This window comes from Natator depressus, chromosome 6 (assembly GCF_965152275.1).
Source record: "Natator depressus isolate rNatDep1 chromosome 6, rNatDep2.hap1, whole genome shotgun sequence".
Taxonomy (NCBI): domain Eukaryota; kingdom Metazoa; phylum Chordata; order Testudines; family Cheloniidae; genus Natator; species Natator depressus.
This window is the reverse complement of record NC_134239.1, coordinates 56,331,450-56,353,563: the sequence shown is the minus strand read 5'-3', so window position 1 is coordinate 56,353,563 and position 22,114 is coordinate 56,331,450. Positions and strand designations below refer to the sequence as shown.

General features: G+C 40.5%; 1 protein-coding gene across 5 annotated transcripts in view; it reads right to left on the bottom strand.

Annotated features, from left to right (window-relative positions):
• The window catches only part of HSD17B12 (hydroxysteroid 17-beta dehydrogenase 12), a 255,125-nt gene that overhangs the window by 54,691 nt on the left and 178,320 nt on the right, over positions 1-22,114 (bottom strand). For all 5 annotated transcript variants that reach the window (XM_074955307.1, XM_074955309.1, XM_074955308.1 and 2 more), the window contains one exon: positions 5,377-5,487. In XM_074955307.1, the coding sequence (XP_074811408.1) occupies positions 5,377-5,487 (111 nt within the window). The remainder of the gene's footprint in view (positions 1-5,376; positions 5,488-22,114) is intronic.

Genomic DNA, 22,114 nt, shown 5'->3' with positions numbered 1-22,114 from the left:
ACTGCACACACATGCGCGCACACACACACAGTATAGCAGAAGGGAGCCCTAGAAAGTGAAATACACTGAAATGGCCAAATTAACACCACTCCTAAATCGGCAATTGCTGTGTCAGGACAGTAGATGGCAGCAGTAACCAACATGCAATCTGCGAGCTCATTGATGGCACTCTGTCAAAGAGCTTCAATAGCTTGTGAGGGAGGGAGAGCACGAATAGGAGTGCAGGAGAAATCTCATTAATGACAATCTTAGTACATTAAGCAGTGCATGTTTTTGACAAATCTTAACTGCTTTTTGAAAGGGTTTGTGTTTTGCTTTCTCTGTCTAGTCAAAGGCTCATTACATGGGGATTCACCATAGCAAACTGGTCCACAAGTTATTTTCACACTCTTCAGATCTGTGAAATCTCCCCCCACCAGCAGCATTTAAAATTAACTGACAATCTGCTAATTGTTTAAACCTAATTTTTTAATGCAGTACTTCAGACTTGTTCTCAGAGGGCTAGTCTACACTGGCAATACTAAAGCACTCTAAAAAACCCCACCTCCACGAGGGGTGTAGCTCCCAGCGCTGGTGCACTGTCTACACTGGTGCTTTACAGCGCTGAAACTTGCTGCGTTCAGGAGGGTGTTTTTTCACACCCCCGAGCAAGAAATTTGCAGCGCTGTAAATTGCCAGTGTAGATAAGCCCAGATATGAAGCAAGTATTCATACTCTAGTAATCTAAACACTAACAAATCATAGAAAACTTATAATCCCACTCAAACAGTGCTTCTTCTGTCCTTTATATTCTCAATTTCAACTTCACTATGAAAGACAGTAGCATGAAAACAATGTTTGTTTCATACATATTTAGTTGCTGTTGACCTCACTGAACAAGTCTACTGTTCAATGTAAACCCAGGGTTAAAACTCAGGCTCAAGCCTAAACCCCATTCCGTCTACACACGAATCGTGCTAACCCAGCGCTTGGACTCAGGATCCCAAAGCCCCACGGAGGTGGAGGGCCTGAGCCTGAGTCAAACCACAACTTAGGGTTCAAGCTCTATTGCTTTGCAGTGTAAATGCATCCCCACTGGAATCTTGGCAGACTCCCAGGGCACAAGTATCCCACACTTAGACACACACCAACTTTCTTTGTCCTCTGGACAAACGTTTTCCCACACTGCAACATGAACAAAGGGCTAGAGTGTCCACGTTTTGGGAGGCACAAAGTCTGGGATATGGGTGGCTTGACTTGGGAATGCATAATGCAGTGTAGACACTGGCAGCCCAGGGTGGGACCGAGGGTTCAATAATGCCTAACCTAGGGTTACAAATGAGTGTAGGCACTCAAGCCCGCTAGGTTAACACACCCAGAGTCTGCTCACTTGAATTCCACTACCTCTTTGGCTTACATTTCAGCGTAGACATACCCACTGAAGTTAATCTATAGACACACCATAGTCAGTTGCTACGGACTCAATATTTTTCATTTCTATAGTGCCTTCAACCCCATAGGATCCTAAAGCACTGTACTATTAATATATTAACAGCATTGTTGAAATGCATTCTCCTTTGCAGGTGAAGGGAAACTTTCCGACCAATGCCACTGAGGCAAACATTTTATGAGAAGTGTCATGGGATCTTTGTCTCAGTTGCAAAAGGTTGCATTTTAAGATAGTCTGAAAAATCATTTCAATATCAAGGATATTAAATATATGTGGAGGAAACTAACAGAAGATTACTTATAAGCAGAAGTTATTAAACTTCATTCCGAGACTGTCAAGTACACCTCTCCTATTCGAGATTTCTGAACCCCTTTACTTACAGCAACTACTTACCCATGTAAATTTCTTTACAAGAATCCTAAAAATATATTAGCTGGAAATGAGGAGAAATAAACATCCTGCAGACTATTAACAAGTGCTCTGCACATTCCTAGTGTGTGTACATTGCAGTAAAACCCCTGTCGCTGGCCCATGTCAGCTGACTCGGACTCACAAGGCTCAGACTATGGGGCTATAAAACTGCAGTGTAGACATTTGGGCTTGGGCTGGTGCCTGGGCACTAGGACCCTGCGATGGGGGCGGGTCCCAGAGCCCAGACTTCAGTGCAAGTGTCTACACTGCAATTTTATAGCTCCACAGCCTGAGCCCAAGTCAGCTGATCGGGGCCAGCCATGGGTATTTTACTGCAGTGTAGACATACCCTCAGAGGCATAGAAGTTTTAACAAGCAGTGTCAGTATTGGCATGGGTGCGGGATACATTTTTTGGCCACCAGTCATCCTAAATATAACAAATTTTTCACCACAGTCATCCACTTTTATGGGTAGGGCACAACTCAAGGTAGTGTGAAGAGTTAGGGACACGGTTTTTCAGGATTTTCTGAAAATTTAACTCATAAGCAAGTTTGTGTTAGGGAGATATTTAAATTTCCACATCTTCCCCCCATTCAACCTTTCACTGCAGAATGGAACTCAACACTGTACTCTTTTCAGTTTTAGCAATCCATTTCCATGGCTATTTGCAAGGGAAAAACTAGAAACAGACTTTAAAAATGCAATTCTCCTTCATGGAGCCCAAAGCCTGGCTCTGCTAGCAAAAAGGATGGTGAGGAATTCATCTGTTGAAATGTATGCAAGCAAAACTAGTTCTAAATTGATGGTGATTTTATAAAGATTGAGCATCACAAATCACTTGATAGAGCTAACACTTAATTTTGGGCATCTCATGTACAGAGTGCAACCTCATCCACAGGAATGTTCATGGGCATCAACACAGAACTTGAGGAATTTTCCTGACTTGTCTGCCTGGTCCATTTTTGTGAGCAGGAAATAGAGGGAAGTTTACAAGAAACCTAGTCAGTAATGCCCTTGGCTTTGCATTCACCTGCTCCACACTCAGCTCAGTACTGGGCTTGGTGGTGCAGCCCTTATCATTGGTGGCTCTCATTAATAAGTTTTGTAGCCATCTTAAAATTAACTAAAATTTTGTTTAAAATAAAACTGAAACCAGATGGAAAGTGATAGAAAATTGTGTATTTACCTAAAAATAGGAGTCTGCTGACCTGGACAGTGTCTCAAGTTTGTCAAACTTCATTTAAGAAGCCCATTACTTAAAGTGGTGCAAGGAAAATCTCCATCTCTGCCTATTTAACATATTGCTGCAGTTAGCACATGTTCAAAGTCACTGACAATGCTGTTTTGAACACACAGCAAAACATTATGCAAACTCTAGCCTTTGCATGTGGGTGAGAAGTAACTTCCAAATAAAAAGGAGTTTACAAGGATTTTAATCTGTAAATACTTTAGTACACACTTGTGCTATGACTTTGCAATCACAGGGGTCTTGATTCTGCCCAGTGTAGATGCAGACTATTGTGTGTATATAAGTGAAAGGTTAAAAGTAATCAGGACACAGTGCAAGGAACCCTATCCTGCAATAGTGAGTACTGAGCTCCACTAAGTTACTACTTCATATCAACCCAAGTGAGGCCCCAAAGAAGAATATGCACTATGTAGCTAAGTGCCTTATTAGCATGGTTAGGGGTCTCACTTAAACCCATGTCTTCTCAGACACTCATATGGACAGCATATATTGGCAGAAGATTGAACATAGATCTTGCACAGCAATTAATGTCACAGAAGTCTACAATGCCGCATTTCATCTTTAAAACAAACTTGATTTTCTGGCAATCAACAAAATACTGCCTTTATGGATTAGCCATAATCTGAACCGTAAATTGCCAGTTTTAAAGAGAGAGACAATGGGTTATCACATTATCTGGAAAAAATATGAATTGCCCTCGTAGGTGCTGGTGCCCTCTAAAAGAGAACACACGTTACAACTGCCAACAGTTTAAGCAGCTCAAGAACCTCGGAACATTTGCAATGGATACCATAGAGCTAGCACAGACCGCCCCAATTTGAGGGTACAGATATCCAGGATTACCTACACCTAAGAAATATTATTGATTTTTTTCTTAAATGCAAAACTATTCCATATGTATTGGTTCTGGTTTAGGAAGAAACTTGGTCTTATAGATCAAGTAGGGGAGCAGAAGTCAGAACTCCTTTGTTCTAATCTCAGCTGCAATTGTACCCTAAAACACTCTGGAAATTTTGTATACATTCTTATTTACCTCACATGGGTGTCGTAAAACAGTGTTATCTTTTAGAGAGCTTCAGATGACAGATTTGTGAAATCTCAAGCCGTTGTTTACCATTACCGGTTCCCATCCTCATAATGGAGAACTGTAGAAACGCAGTGTGAGAAAGGTGCGTAGGAATATATACACACAGGGAAATGCAGTACAAACATATAATTTTAAGAAAATTCCTTTACTGAATTGTCTGAATCTAAAGTATGTCTTCTTATCTTGAGGAAACTCTACAGGTTCTTGAGCTTAAGAACTGGTTTGAATTACGTATTGATTTTAGGTTCAGTGAAGCAAACAGAATAATCACCTTGTCTTCTCCCACCCTTTCGATGAGAAAATGCCAAGACTTCAAGATACTGTATGGCACCCAAAGGAGAAGTGCAATAGGCTGAACAATAGTGCTAACTCATATGACCAGAACATAGTCAAACCTGAACCTCCTGAAGCAGGAAGTCAATGACTTCACGTTATATCCTACCTTCAGCAGTTCTGTAACTAAAAGTTAATATTGTTCCCACAGGATTCAACTGCTACTCTATATACAAAGAGCAGAAAAACTAAACATTTAGTTTCATTAGAGCTGGGATTTATGAATAAATGCAGAAGCATTTTCAGTGCTGATTTGTGATCACAAATGCACCATTTCTCACAAGTCCTATTGAAGGTATTTATATAACAAAAGTGTGCTATGAGTACAAAAAAGTAAAATCGTAGCCTGACTTTAAAGACTCATTTACCCCCTTATGTCTTATGAAAACTAAAGTTAGACAGGTTGAAGTTAGCTGGCTTCTATTACAGCTTCATGATGTAAACTGGAGGGTCGTGGGAAGTAATCAGAAGGCAAGGAGAAGTATCAGCCCCTTTGGCTAATGCCACAGAGGATCAAATACTAGTATTTGAAGTATTAAAGGCACTTAGAACTGAAGGTCAGCCTTTAGTAATATAAATAAAAATAAAGCATACAAAATGCATCATCAGAAGCACCCTGATTTAGGAAAGAACTGAAGTACTGGAGTAAGCGCTCTCCTGAATAGGGATGCTTTTAGGAATCAGGGCCATAATAAGAAATATCTAGAATGCAGTTACTTCACTTTTTTCAGCTCAGTCATATCCACAGCCTTTTCAGGCTGATTTCAATAAACTTTTAATATTAGGGCAGAGGGGAGCAAACTAACAGGGATATCAAGACAAATATCTCCAGCACGGAAAAATCTAGAAACAGGTCAGATACAAACCTAAAACACCAATCTCAAGGCCTTCCAGTCCTGCTTTAATTCTACTGTAAATATCTTCTCTCTCACCAAAGTCAGCAGCAATCATTTTTGTTTCCACTTTGAATTTCTCTTCTGAAAAATAACAAACAAAAAGTTGAATATAGTTAAGTTAAAGCACTTGGCCATTCCAATTTTAAAAATATGAAGGATACTTAAGTCATTATGGTTTAAGACAAACTACTACAGTGTTAGTTCAAAACATTGTTATACAGTGTCACGTTCATTTGTGCAGGGCAAGTGTTTTACTGTTAGGCTGCTTTGATTTATGCATAAACCTTCAGAGTAATATTAAAATCTTCCAACTCTTTAAAGACACATTCAACTAGTTGTACTCTCTCACCACAAGAGCCTCAAAAGATTCAGCACCTTCTGTTCATGAGAGTCCAGGGAGTTAGCAAACTACACAGGTTAAAAACTACTACAGACCATACAAAATCCAAAAGTTAGAAGCAAATTTCACATATCTGTTATATGATGAGAATTAAAGTACAATGGGATCAGGGACCACTGTACTTCAAATATTTATAGAGTTTAAGTGGCTCACTAACATTAGCAAAAGACTATTGGTGCAGAAAGCGCTGCAGCTTAAATGTGCGCAGTTTCCTGTTGCCCTAAATCTCCACCCCAACCCTGACTTTTTTGATGTTTAAGAAACCAAGGGGCCAGAAGAAAGGAAGTAGGAAAAAAAAGGTACAACTACAGGTTACAAAAGGCCAACACAATCATTCAACATAGTGTCACTTCCATTCTTGCAGCATGCTGGAACAAATTACATTGTTATAATTTCTGACATTTTATTCAAGATTTAAGAATAAAATGTCTCTGTAGCCTAATTCTCTTTACAGCAAGTTAAATTAATTACGTTAAATTAACATCAAAACAGTGCCGTCTTGGACATCAGCAAAACAAAAGGTGGTGACCAAAATAGTTTAAATTAGATGGGAAAAAGCATTATTTTAGTGTTCCTTTAGTAATTTATGCACATTTTAAAGAATGGTTGTGGAAAAATTATTTTAAATCATTCATAAAAATGGTGCCAATTTAAATGGAAAAGAATCATTCACAAAAAGATTAGAAACAACCACATTCCCATGATGCTCTCTTCCATTCAAGAAAAAAATGGCAGCTCCCATGATTCCGTTGTCCATTCATGCAGAATCATGAATCTACTGCACTCAGTGGTTTGCTTGCGGCTTCTTTTTTGTAATAATCCGAATGGCAGATGCAACTGTTTTCCCCCCTCTTCATCTTTCATGAACAGCTGCATTGTTTAAAAATCCCCAGGGAGATGTTGCTATGTAAAATGACGACGTAAACAGCATTAAGCCCCTACTGCAGCAGCAGTCTTGTGATCGCATCAGAAGAAAATCAAGTTCAACATCTTTTTACTGAGAAGGGGGAAGGAAGGTGAAGAGATTCTATTTTTGAACACATCTCTTCGAATGTTAAAAACATACACATGTGAAATCCTACAGGACACTGAATTAGAGGGAACAAATGTATCAAATGGACTGGGTGGATGAAGCAGCAAAACAGGACATTACTGCACACGTACAGTCTTTATTGTTTTACGGTATTTTCAGCAATTTTCATTGCCATTAAGGGGCTCTATGAAATGCACGTTATTTAAACAAGCCAAACCCCATCACTAATGACTCACTTCTTACATTCCTCAAAGTATTTTTCATTAGTTTTTTTTTTTTTTAAGCAGTTAGGGCTGTCAATTAATCACAGTTAAGTCACGCGATTAACTCAAAATTTTTTATCACGATTAAAAAGAATTGCAATTAATCGCACTTATAACGATAGAATACCAATTGAAATTTGTTAAATATTTTTGCATGTTTTTCTACATTTTCAATATTGATTTCAATTACAACACAGAATACAAAGTGCACAGTGCTCACTATTATTTTTTATTACAAATATATGCACTGTAAAAATGATGAAAGAAATAGTATTTTTAAATTCACCTCATACAAGTACTGACGTGCAATCTCTATCGTGAAAGTGTAACTTACAAATGCAGATTTTTTTTGGTTACTTAACTGCACTCAAAAACAAAACAGTGCAAAACTTTAGAGCCTACAAGTCCACTCAGTCCTACTTCTTATTCTGACAATCGCTAAGACAAACAAGCTTGTTTACATTGACGGGAGATACTGTTGCCTGCTTCTTACTTACAATGTCACCTAAAAGTGAGAACAGGCGTTCGCATGGTACTTTTGTAGCCGGCGTTGCAAGGTATTTACATGCCAGATATGCTAAAAATTCGTATGCCCCTTCCATGCTTCGGCCACCATTCCAGAGGAAATGCTTCCATACTGACTATGCTTGTTAAAAAAACAAGTAAAATAATAAAAAAAAAAAAAATGCGTCAATAAATTTGTGACTACTCCTTGGGGAGAGAAGTGTATTTCTTCAGCAGAACCCATCACCACCATAAAAGAATGTTCTCTGGAATGTGGTTGAAGCATGAAAAGACATTAATCTTTAGCCCATCTGGCACGTAAATATCTTGCAACGCCAGATACAACAGTGCCATGCGAATGCCTGTTCTCACTTCAGGTGACATTGTAAACAAGAAGCAGGCAGCATTATCTCCTGCAAATTGTAACCAACCTTGTTTGTCTGAGTGAGTAGCTCACCAAGATGTAGGACTGAATGGCTCTAAAGTTTTACATTGTTTTATTTTTGAATGCAGGTTTTTTGTACATAATTCTACATTTGTAAGTTCAACTTTCATGATAAAGAGATTGCACTACAGTACTTGTAGGAGGTGAATTGAAAAATACATTCTTTGTTTTTTTACAGTGCAAATATTTGTAATCAAAAATATAAAATGAGCACTGTACACTTTGTATTCTATGTTGAAATTGAAATGAATATATTTGAAAACCATAGTAAACATCCAAAAATATTTAAAATAAATGGCATTCTATTGTTGTTTAACAGTGTGATTAATCGCTTGACAGCCCTATTAGCAATACTTAGGGGGTCTTTAAAAAAAAGGTTTATAAAAGCATACAAAGATATTAAATGACAAAAGGGGTAAGCAAAAAAGCTAAGACCTGATGCTAAATGGAGATAATTATGAAGTTCTATCTCTCTGATGGTAGCTTCTCCATGCAAACTGTCTTCAAAGCTTATGAAAATTAGCAAATCCTTAAAGACATGGATTTAAAATGATTAATCTATGCAGCTCTAACTAATGTGTATCATCTTCTATAATGTGGAACAAGAAGTAAGGGAAGCCAGAAGAAACGATACTATGAAAAATGAAAAACAGTAAAGTTAATATCTGCAGTAAAAATAGCTTTAGGATTGGAATTTATGTTCTGTTCAACAGGTACATTTCAAGGTCATATCACTACCCAGCTCAAGACAAATATTTAAGATGGGGTCAGAAATGTTCAAGGTCTTTTTAATTTTATTTTCTCTCTTTCAATACTATCTTATTAAGATGGTATTACCGCTTTAAAGGAGAATCAGTTAATACCCAGTAAGCCAGTTATACTTCATCAGCCCACCAAAAGCTTGTAACAAATGCAGATGTTTCAAATAGTACACCAGATTTCAAACAACATTAGTGGATTCACACATGGTAGTCCTGAATACTTCACTTCCTTAGGCAACCTCCTAATGCACCATATCTCCTGAATCTCAACACATCTTCTCTCTACTTCCTTACTGATAACTACAATCAACTTTTCCACTTCACCCCTACTGATGCAACCCTGGTTTATATTTGGTCATCTCACATCTTAATGATAGTAGCTTCTCACTTTTTGGCCTCCCCACCTCTCACCCCTCTGAATCCTCCAAGCTATCAAAAACCTGTTGCCAAAATCTTCCTCTGATCATCACCAATCCTCCTGAAACTCGTTCATTGGCTTCTAATTTGCTTCTGCACAAAGTTCTTTGCTCCTTCTACGTTCTTCACAACTTCAACCCTACCCATATCTCAGCTCTCTTCATCTACCCCCAGTACCTGCCCCATTTGCCTCTTCATACCACCCTCTCCATGCCTAGAAAAGTCTACAGTTACACCTACCGAGTACTTTCCCTCAAGACTCTTTCTACGCTATTCCCCACAGTGCTGGTGGTGTTGGCTGGGTGTTTAAATAAACATGCTTCTATCTAAGGATGTAAATATCCATTTAAAAAGTTAACTGGTTAAACTATTAAAACTATATCATTTAATCCGTTAACTGAGGTTGCTCCAGCCAGCCTGGTGAGGCGGGGGTGGGGGCTGGGTCCAGGGCCCCGATGGGATCGGGGTTCTGCTGGAGCAGCCTGGGCTGGGGTCCCTCTGGCCAGTCGGCTGGCCCGACACGGCCGGGGCTGCTCCAGCCGGCCGTACTCCGGCCAGCACGGGGTCACTGGTAAGCCTAATGCTTACCGGTTAACTTTTTACATTCCTACTTGCATCCTTAGAACTTTAGCTCTCTGGATGTTCTTGATATGCTACATTAATAAAATCAAGGTCCAAGGTCCCAACAATTTCTCTACCTAAACAGATGTTCTTCACCCTTAAGCAGCCCCTCTGACCCAGCCAAATTTCATGGTGATTAAACCATTAGTGAAATCACTAAAACTGACTAGCAGCTTCATTTGCCATGAATCACCAAGGCACAAAACGTACTCGTGAAGGAATCTGTGAACAGCCTGCACCAAAGACTAAATCAATCCCTTTTGCAATGGTCCCTCAGTCCCATTTTGGGACCTATAATTCCATGTTTACTTCCAAACCACTTTAAGATTTAAAACAAAACAAGATATAACTAACAGCATTTGCTCTGTAGGCTATCAATATTATTTCCATAGACAACAACTATAACCTCCAAAAAATATTAAACTGCAGTATAGGAGTTTTTAACTGTTAACTACTTTATAATATTACTATAGGAAAATGCAAATAAATACACAACCAACATGGGCCATATCTTCCAAAGTGCAATTTTGCATGCATCTTACTTGGATATACACAAACATGAAAGTTCAGGTCTCGTTTATATCCAGGTACCACAGCATTCCATTATTTTTGTCATTTCACCACATTCCATATTATCTCAAGGTTCTCTTCCATTGCTACACAAACTAATTCACCTATTTCTGCTTGTAAGTTTTTTGCATTGGGACATAGATATTTGTAATTTCTTTTTTACAGTGTGTTTTGTATATTTAACTATTTTCCCCACATACTTCATTGTAGACTGCACCTATGTGCTGCTCTCAATCTCTCCCTCTTCCAGAGTACTTATAATTGGACATATTTTTTTAATCAGATACAGAATTTCCTTTTTAATATCCCTAGCCAATCTCTGTCTACTCCAAGGACTCTTCAGCACCTATTGGCTTACCTACACCACACCTCCAACTCGTAGTTTTAATGGCTCTCCAAAACCTTGACGATCTTCGTATTAGAAGTTTCGTTCCACTTCTAAAGGTTGGGGCTGGAGTGAGTGGACAGAGGAGTTTATCAGGAAGGACCTCATCCATTCTGTATAAGGTCTTCTTTTCCTAAAAAGTTTGCTGGTGCCTAAAAACTCACAACCCTTTATTTACACCATCTTCTCATCCAGACATTTGACCCTGAAGGTCCTGTCATCTACCCAGGTCTGCTCATGGCTGTAGGAGCATTTTAGAGAAAGCTAGAAATGTTACTGTTGTCTTGTCCTCCTCTTTCTCTACACCTCTAATTTGTCAGTTGCCTTCATCTGCTGTGTTATATTAAACTTAGACTGTAAACTCTCTTGGGGGGCACCAAATGACTGTCAGTCATAGCATACTAACCTTAGGAAGTAAATTGAGAGTACTTCCTGATCCCAACTAGAAGAGCAAGCTCTTCCTTTTTTGCATTAGAAATACTGCTATGAAACATTTAAAGTCTGCGTCCACTTCTCTGGCTACCAGACAGCTTATTGTCTAAGCCATGAAAGCTAAACACAAAACATTAATTTCTGAACCACTTAGTAAAAGAACTGATTTAGGGGAAATGGAAAAACATCCCAAACATCTGCTCTCTCAATATAACAAAATGGGATTCAATTTTTTTTTTAAATCAATAATCAGTTCTGTAGACCACTTATTGCTTTAAAGAAACAACACAAACACACACAGCCAAGTATTTTAATTAAGAGATACCATCTAGTGTCTGGCTATGGTGCAATACACTCCCACATGGCTTAGTGCCAGCTGTGGAATAGCAACACTAATGCTGCTGCCCTAATTGAAGATGCAGACTAAAGCCCATTAATTTGGCTAGTCCATGTAATAGCAGGTATGCTAGCATTTCTACCAAGACGCCTACCAAGTTACAAATGTTTCCATACAACTCCACAGCACAGTACTGTACAGTACTAAGGAATAAACAGAAGTTGAAATAAATTATAGTTGATAGAACAGTTCAGTCTGTGCTCGTTTTGCAACAGAAGGCTCCAGGTAGGGATGTCATACTGTATCAGTTTCAGCACATAACGTATAATGAGATGCCTGGGTAACATTTAAGGAAGAGCTTGCTATGTTAAATTTAGAAGGTAAATATATTTTGGTCAAGTACTATAAAGTATTTCTGGTTTCATTTCATACCAGTGTAATTCACTGTATATATAGCCAGGTTTCAGAGTAGCAGCCGTGTTAGTCTGTATTCGCAAAAAGAAAAGGAGTACTTGTGGCACCTTAGAGACTAACAAATTTATTTGAGCATAAGCTTTCGTGAGCTACAGCTCACTGTGAGCTGTAGCTCACGAAAGCTTATGCTCAAATAAATTTGTTAGTCTCTAAGGTGCCACAAGTACTCCTTTTCTTTTTGTATACATAGCATTGCCATATATACAGCATTAGCTAGACATATCACCTAAATAGGTAACTTTAAAGACGGTTTGCATCAAAAGAGTAACAGCTGTTTTTCAACACAGACTAAAGTGAGAAAGATTAGGGTATGTCTACACTTGGAGCTAGGGGTGTGATTCTCAGCTCATATAGACGCATTCATGCTAGCTCTCAGCAAGCTAGTGTGCTAAAAATAGCAGCATAGCTGGGGTTGGATGGGCAGCAGAGAGCAGCAGCACAAGCTAGTCACCCTAAGTACAAATCTGCCTGAACCTCACTGCTCACAGCTGCTCATGCTACAGTAATATTTTGAGCACACTAGCTTGATGCATACTAGTGCAATCATGTCTAAGTCAGCTATGAATCAGACCCCCTAGCTCCAAGTTTACATATACCCTTAGTGTTAACATGAGCAGTGTAACAATTATTCAAAAGTGTGCGTAAGGAGTTCAGAAGCTCTGCAATTGTCTGTGTAACTAGTTATTTAGAACAATACCTTTTGAAAGTTGAAGTTAGATTTTTATTAATTTCTCACATACCCCTCAACCTTCAAATAAATATGTTGGAATAAAATGTGTTTCTAAGTCACAAGAGCCATAAGCCCTTGAGCCCCACTGGGAATCTGAGTTGTTACAATGCGTATGTGAACAGTTCTTGTACACCATTTTCTTCTTTTTTTTTTTTAATTATTAGACATGTTTTATTTATCCTTGCCTCTGTTTGCTATCCCCAAAATTCCATTACATTAACGTGTCAGTTACGGACCTACAACATTTTTGAAAACTAGCTTTTAAAGTCTCAGATCAGCAAAAAGGCAAGGATTTCATAGTAAATTCTAGACTAATGAACATATGTAACACCTTGTATCAAAAAGGCTTTACAAACAATAAATCAATTCTTGTGCCCCAGACTGTAAGCTTTCATAAAAATAAAAATGCTTTGTGAAAATATAAAGTGTAAATTGATTACGTTTGTCTGCCGGAGTCTACAAATAGCCTGTAACAATAGCTCCGCATATGAACTTCCTCTATTCACCCCAATGCCTGTTAAGTCATCATCATGCTTCAAAGTAAAGTGTCACCATAGTTATTTCAGCTGATCAAAGCGTACAAGAATCATATTACAAAGATCTGCACAATCTGATCCAAGCCTCATTGGCATTGAAGTGCCCTGAGTATGGTCACAGATTTCCTTCTTCCCCTTCCCCCCAACATAATTTTAACTGCCCCATAAGGTGTTTTTAGCTATCACATTGCTGCTTCCAGATAGCTTCTTCATGCTAATGTCTATTTTTAGTTTGATTATGTCTGAAAGGGCACATCACATCACATGCCCTTTAATTATTCCTTCTTACCTTTTGTACTATTGTCTGCTTGTTAGACTGTATAAAACTGTATGTGTGTTTAAAACCAGAATTCTACAGCAATTATTTTTATTAAAATGGACACCATCAACCTGAAAAAAAATCCTCTGTCTGAAAATTTGGTACCTACCATTGTTATAAGTAACACCTATGATTAACAAAAGATGGCGTTCAGTATACTTGGTGTATTTGATTTTGAGTCAATTTCTGAATCTCTGACAAATCAGTTAGAAAAGAGAACCCTACCTGAAAAGGCCTTTAGAAACAAAGGAGAAGATACTTATATTTTAAGGAATTGTTTAAGCAGTATACCCTTTTTTCCCTAATTACAAAAACAAAAACAAAACCTAGTCCAGGGGGTACATCAACTCATCTAAATATTTGCCTAGTTTTACAACAGGCTACATAAAAAGCACGAGCAAAGTCAGTACAAACTAAAATGTCATACAATGACTTGTTTATACTGCTTTATATACTATCCACTGAAATGTAAGTACAATATTTATATTCCAATTGATTTATTTTACAATTATATGATAAAAATGAGAAAGTAAGCAAGTAGTTTTTAAGTGAGGTGAAATTTATGGTATGCAAGACAAATCAGATTCCTGAAAGGGGTACAATAGTCTGGAAAGGCTGGAAGCCGCCTCAATTTTTAAAAAGTTAATCAATTTCATGAGATTCAAGTTGAAAGTGTCCTTAAAAAAAACAAACAAACCCTTACACCATGTTTGGAAAGATTTTATTTTTTGAAGCTATTTAACAAAAATTTGCTAAGCCCCATACTATACTCCATCAGAAACTAGGTGGTGTGGCTATTAAACTAAAAAAGTACACCTTTGGAACATCTTAATTGCTAGGGTGCCCTCAAAGATATAGTAGCTATTTTTTCTGTAAGTTTCAATATAGAAACCATTTTTTCTGAGCTAGAATTTGACAGCAATGCTTTGTTAGTCTTTTATTACTAGCACTACATAACAATTGTGCAAGGCCAGCAAATAGAAAGCATCGTTTTAGTTTAAATATTTTTGTTAAAGTGCACAGCACATTAAGTGAAAATGGACAATGGTGTAGCTATATATTTATGCTTTTATACAAACCAACTCAATGCAAAGTGATTTAGACCTTAGTTATTTACCATTTGCTGTTTGCTTACAGACAGTACTTTTCCTAGGCCTCAGTAACCTTCACATCTACAATGACAGAACCGGAAAGGGAAGAAAGGAAAGTTTCCCATGCAGCCTATGAAGGGTCCAAGTGCCCCCACACACACATCTACCCAACTTTAACATCAAACCAAACAGTAGAAGATAATACAGGATGTGCCCAGCTTCTCTCCTTGCTCCCTAAGGAGATTGGCTTCAACTGCTCCAGCACACCAGCCCCCAACAGTTCTTCGACCCCACCACAGTCCAGACCAACATGGCCATAGCTTCCAGGGCAGCCTATAAAAGACTTCTTCCTGGAAGAGACAACCCCTTAGATCAGAAATATCTTACTGTTGAAGCAGAAAGAGCAGCATACAGACCCTTCAGCCTCCTGAAGTCATAGTGGACATCTACATTTGGAATTTTGGAGACTGTAAGAAGTCTGCTCCAATCACACACCTGACCCTCCTAACCAACCTATTACTTCCTACCCCTCTAGTTTATGTGCTAGCCATCAGACAGGCTGTTTTAATTGATATGTGGCTCAAAGAGGAGGGAGGGCACCCTTCAACCGAATAAATACTATATTCGGGTACCAAGGAGGAGGAGCTTCCTAATTAGTGAAAAAACTGGAACCATCTCTTCCGGGAACCTACTCATCGTAGATTGCAAAAATACGGTATGGCTCTGGTCTAGAGAGCAATATACAGATATTGCCGCTACATATACCCTTATTGATCTGATGGACAGTCAATGTTTCACGTCAAGTAACTGGTCCAGTATTACTGGCATTGGTGCCATCAACTCTGAAAGCTGGTTGAGCTGCTGAGATAGAAAATCTCTTTCATTTGCCCTCATACATCACTCTGGTCAAAGGTTTTCTGCTTTGAAGTAAGATGCTTTGAAACTTAAGTGAACCAACTTCTCTTTCTAGACATCATCCAGCCACCATCCAAATTGACCGGTAAAATGATGCAGGGTTCAAGTGCAGGATCCGGACTTCGTTCTGTGGCAGCAGGTCGGGCGAAACCAGTAAGATGATTGGTGTATGTGCGGATACATTCACCAGCCACCAAAACAGCCTGGCCCATGCCAGGGCTATCATGATGTGATCTGCATCCTTCCTCTGCTTCCTCAAAGCCCTGAGTATCATAGGCATGAGCAGAAAGGCATACAGTAATTCTGGAGTCCACGGGATGAGGAAGCACCTGTCAGAGTAGGCTCATGCTCCTCTGGAGCAAAATGTTAAACATTTGTTGTGATAAGCTGTAAATAGGGCTAACTTTTGGAAACCCCCACCCACGAAAGATATTGTGGAGAACTAAAGCTTTGAGGAACTATTCATGGTTTTCAGAAAAATCTCTGCTGAGTTGGTTTGTCAGGCTGTTCAGTGGATCAGGTAGGTGGAGAGAAATGTATGTAACGTGATAACGGATTCCGCAATCACAAAGATGTATGTCTTCTTGACAGAGTGAAGAGGATCTTGACTTCCCCTGTCCGTTGACATAGAGCATTGCTGTGATGTTGTCTGTCAGCACTTGGACTGTTAAGCTCTGAAGGGACAGGAAAGCCTTGCATGCTAGTCATATGACTTGAGCTCTAGAATGTTTATGAATAGGATGGCCTCCTGAGGAGACCATATCCCTTGAATTTTCAGCTGGTCAAGAAGAGGATGGAGGATTGCGAGCGGAGGCTTTTGTCACTAAAGACTTAAGCTAGATGCATTGAAAAGAACTCTGCTGCACTACTTAAATGGCTCTGCCCAAGAATTTAATGAGTATAGGGTTTCTTGAGGAATCATGACCAGCAAATCCATGCTGTGCCTGTTTGGTAGATATGCTGGTTTAGGAAAGGCAGAAATAAAGATAAAGATGGGAGAGTAGCATGGTATATTAATGATGAGGTAGACTAAAGAAATTAGTAGTCACAGAATAGATAAAACAGTCTGAGTCAAAATCACTCTGAGGAAGAAAGCTATCAGATGCTTCCATGGGATAGTGCTTGGGGTCTGCTACAGGATCCAATTTGGATCTGGATAGAGAATTGTCTGATTATGGGAGACTAACTTCCCAGATATAGATTGAAGGACAAGTGCTACAAATAATAGTAATGCCCAGCTTTCCTGGATGTATTAGCTGACAGATTCCTTCAAACAGTTGCCGAACCTACAAGAGGTGATGGCATTTTAGCTTTTGTATTGGTGAGTAGTGAGGACCCCATAGAAGAGCTTATGGTAGGGGACAACCTTGGTTCAAGTGATCATGAACTAATTCAGTTTAAACTAAAATGGAAGGATAAACAAAAATAAGTCTGTAACTAGGGTCCTTGATTTCAAAAGGGCAAACTTTTTTTTTTTTTTAAAGGAATTAGTTAGGGAAGTGGACTGGACTAAAGAACTCAAGGATCTGAATGTGGAGGAGGCTTGGAATTTCTTTAAATCAAAGTTGTAAAAGTTATCTGAAGCCTGCATTCCAAGCAAGGGGAAAAAATTCTGTAGGGAAGAGTTGTAGACCAAGCTAGATGTGCAAGCATCTCAAACAGGTTATTAAGAGAAAGCAAAAAGCCTAAAAGAAATGGAAGATGAGAAGGATCATCAAGGAAAGCTACCTCTTGGAGGTCAGAAAGTGTACAGAATAAGTGAGAACAGCCTTTCAAGGGTAGCAGTGGGGGGAAAAACCTAACTGGCTTCAAAATTGAACTTGATAACTTTATGGAGGGGATGGTACGACGAAACTGCCTAAAATGGCATGTAGCTGATCCATGACTGCTAGCAGCAAATATCCCCAACAGCCGGTGATGTCACTAAATAGGGAGGGCTCTGAGTTACTACAGAAAATTCTTTCCCAGGTATCTGGCTGTTGGGTCTTGCCAGGGGTGAAAGTAAGTCGAGTGACTTACCGGTACACTGGGGCCAGCTCTGGCCCCCGGAATGGGCGGAGCTGAGGGGGGTCAGAGCCAGCCCCAGCCCACCCTGTAAGATAAGTGCCGCCCCCCGCTTCTCATTCTCCTCCTCCCCCGCTCCTCCACCAGGGAAGCAGCAGCAGCCCGGGGCTCCAGGGGCTGTTTAAAGGACCGGGGTGGCAGAGGCAGCTGGATCCCTGGCCCTTTAAATTGCCCCCTGGGGAAACCGGGCTGCCCCAGTATGGTGCACCAGCTCTTGCCGGTACGCCACACCGGGCATACCGGCTTACTTTCACCTCTGGGTCTTGCCAAAGTGTTCAGGGTCCAGCCGATTGCACTATTTGGGGTCGGGAAAGAATTTCCCACCCCCAGGTCAGATTGGCAGAGACCCTGGGGAGTTTCACCTTCCTCTGCAGCATGGGGCCAGGTCACTTGCAGGTTTAAATTAATATAAGTAGTGGATTCTCTGTAACATGAAATCTTTAAATCATGATTCAAGGATTTCAGTAACTCAGCCAGAGGTTACGGGTCTATTACAGAAGTAGGTGAGCAAGGTTCTGGGGCCTGCAATGTACAGGAGGTCAGACTACATGATGATGAAGGTCCCTTTACTCCTGCGGGCATTCTGCATCAAATAATTAAAAATTCTGCACACAATATTTTAAAATTCTGCAAATTTTATTTGTCAAAAACAAAACTACATAATCACATCAGTTTCACTTATTTTGGTAATTTATTTCAAAATACCTGTCAGCAAGTGTGTGTGTAACAATACAGACACCCACAAAAGTTCCCCCAGGAGTAGAGAGTTAAAGAAACCCCTATGACAACCCAGTTCTAATTTCTCTGTTCCCTTCCCCGCTCCCACCATGCGCCCAGCCAGAAGGCCAGACACCTACAACCCCTCCCCCTCAGGACCCAGCTGCAGGGCCACCCTGGCCCAGACACCAACCCCTCCGAGCCCAGCCACAGCCCCCACCTTGCCCAGACACCCGCCCCCTCCCCCTACTGCAGAACCCAGGGATCCAGAGGGAGAAACAGCCTGATGCTTTGTCCCACGCTTACATGGAGTTTCCTACACACCACCGCCTTCCTTCAGGGCATGCTGGGAACTATAGCTGCCAGAAACCTTCTAGCTCCCTCCTCTTTCCTCACCCCAGCAGCGACTTCTATGTGTGAGCTGGGCTCGGCCGGGTCCAGCAACCCTTAGTAGCAGCTAGCAGCACTGTAGGTCGTTTCTGTGGGGGAAAGGAAATTCTGTGCACACAATGTTAATTTCTGCAAAATTCTGCATTGCACAGAGGTGCAGAATTCCCGCAGGTGTATCTCTTCTGGCCTTAAAGTCTATGAGTCCAATGATGATATTATTGTTGCAAGTGTTTCCATTTTTGAGTATCTGTACCTTTATGAACCTGCTGAGGAGTTTTAGATCTAGAATGGGTTTCCACCCACTTCTCTTTTTTGGAACCAGGAAGTACCTGGAATAAAACCCCTTCTCTCTGTGTTGTACAAGGACGGTTCTATAGCTCTTAAGTTCTGGAGGGAGTCTCTTTCCTATTTTAGAAAGTGCTCATGAGAAGTCCCTGAAGAGGATGAGGAAGGGGGAGGGAAGGAAATAAAGTGGATGGAATATCCTGCTGATCTCCAAAACCCATTTGTATGTAATATGCTCCCAAACTTGTTGGAAACGAGAAAGGAGGTCCCCAAAGTGAGGAATGCACATCAACAATTGCAGCTGGTAAGGAGAAGGGGAAGATAACTCAGAACCTTGACCACCCCATCAAAACACAGATTTTTGATGAGGGTTGTGAGGTCAATGTGTAGCAGGCAGTCTCTTTCTGGAACCTCCACCTCTTTCTTTGGGATAAGAAGGTCTCTCAGAGTGAGAACTAAGCAGGATGAGATCTCTGAGCTGTCTGGGACTTACTAAATTTCCTTTTACACACAGGTGTGTAAATGCCCAGAGAGCACAAAGTGGCCCTGGACTATTTTAACATATGCAGAGACTTATCTGTATTATCCGGAAACAATTTTAAGCTGTTGAAGGAAGACTGTATTCCAGACCTCCCTTGGAAATCCTGGGAGTTGAAGCCAAGAGACCCTTCTCATGACCACCAACGTAGAAACAGAGTAAGCAGCTGTGGCAGCAGCATCCAGAGAGACCTGCAGAGATGTTCTGACAAGGAGCTGACCCTCTGTAATTACTGCCTGGAATTGGTCCCTCTGCTCCAGTGGTAGATGCTCAATAAATTGAACTTTGAGTAGTTGGTGTGATCATATTTCACTAACACCACCTGATAGTTGGCGATTCTAAACTGTAGAATCACAGATGAATATAGTTTGTGACAAAACAAAAATCAAGACACTTCTGATCTTTATCGTACAGCTCTGATTTAGCATGGTGCTGCCTTCTACATTCATTTACAGCCTTGACAACTAGGGAGTTCGGAGAGGGATGAGAAAAACTCCGAATCTTCAGATGGAACATAATATTTCTTAACAGCCCTTTTACTGTATTTTTGTTGGCGGTATTTTTGTTGAAGAATGCCAGATTACTTTTGCAAGATCCAACAGAGCCTCATTAATAGGCAGTGCAATTTGAGCAAATAATGCTGTATGAAGAATATAAAGCCGTTTATGTTGTGACTCCTTAACCTCCTCAATTGGAACCTGAAGCCAGGCTGTGATTCCATTGGCACTGGGTGAACATCCAGAGACCTAGAGGTTTGTGGTACCAAGAATGGATCAGTACAGAACAAAAGGGAGCCAGGCATTTCTGCTCCTGCAAAGTCCAGTGAAAATCTAAATTCATGCAGTGCTAACATAGTAGTCAGGACCAAAGTGGGAGCCTGAACAGAGGTAATTGTGGCAGAGGGAGCAGACAGTACAAGAGGCTTTATGCACTCCGAGGAGTGTCCGTTAGTCTGGTCTTTTGAATTTCTGAAATGCTAGGTACCAATGGCCTGAGTCTACCAGTACTGACTTAGAAGAGGTAGTTTCTTCTCCTTGCCTTCTTGATCCCTGATGGTACCTAGCATCCTGAAAATCTTCCTGAACAGGAACCCTGAAATTCTTTGGGTTTATTGGTGCTCACAGTACCTGAGGAACCTGCAGTCTCATGGGTATTGAGTTGGGAACCAGCAGATGCCTAAGTAATTGTCTCAATCGATATCCAAGGTTTCTTTGTGATAGATTGCCTAGCTGTGGGAACAAGCTCTATAACTTGGACCCAAGCGCTACAACTGTGGGAACCCAAGGTCTACAACTTAACAAGGTAATGAATGACACTTTCTAAACATTTTCAGGAAGCAGTCACCTGGGTCAGTGTTGCAAGTACATGGGGTGGTACCATGACTGGTCACCTGATGCTTTGCAATGCAGTAGACTGACCTGAGCCAAAGCTGTAGTGGTCTCAAGTGAATTATGGCAAGCAGTCACATATGTGCATTCAGACATGTGGCCTACCATAAGGCTGGTCAGTACCATCATTGTCAGGTTTGAAATCACTGTGCTCCGTGACAGCCAGAGCATGAATAATCTGTTTTGGGGTAAGTAAGCACTGGGTATGGTGGAATCTAGCCTAGCTCCTGAGTAACATCTGAGATGGGGTGACAACTTCTCAGTTCACCAGGAGGCCCAGCCAGGCAAAAAGAAAGGCTACAGTTAAGACCTGCCAGAGTTCCTGATGTGATTTGCCTCTGATTAACAAATCATTGAGATATGCGTAGATGTGTCCGATGAAGAGTCCAAAGGTGAGTACTTTGTACTGATAAGGGTTCAGTCCCAATGTGGATCTTAGGTACTTCCTGTGGCCTGAGTGGACAGTGATGTGGTAGTATGCATCCTATAAGTCCTATAAGTCAAGAGCCACAAACCAGTCCTGGGTTTGAAGTGATGAAGTGACTGAGGAAAGCATTACTATCCCGAACCTGGGGAGGGATACAAATTTGTTCAGTTTCTTCTGGGTCTAGGATAGGACAACAACTGCCATTTTACTTCAGAATGGGGAAATAGCAGGAGTAGAAACCTCTTTCTCTGTACTCTTTAGAACCTCTTTTACAGCTTGTACATGAAGTAACAAGGTCACTTCTGTTAGTAAAAGGGACTCACAAGAAGGGACCCCAAAGATAGATGAAGAGCAGGGAAGGAGAGGGAGAAGGGAAGCGAACTGGATGGTGTAGTCATAAGCAATGATGTCCGACACTCATTTGTCAGCTGTTATGTTTGCCTAAGGCTAATGGAAAGGGGTGACGTAGATTCCGAAGGTCAGCTTGGCAATGGTCTTCATGTGGTTTTCGACAGTCTCATCAAACCTGCTGGATGGATAGAGGAGGAAGATGATGGGTACCTCCACAAGCCTCAGTGTCACTTGTCTAAGTAAGAACTTGAGCTGACTGAGGAAAAAAAAATGTCCTTTGTATTGGCTGGTACCAGAAGAGATTATAGTATGGTG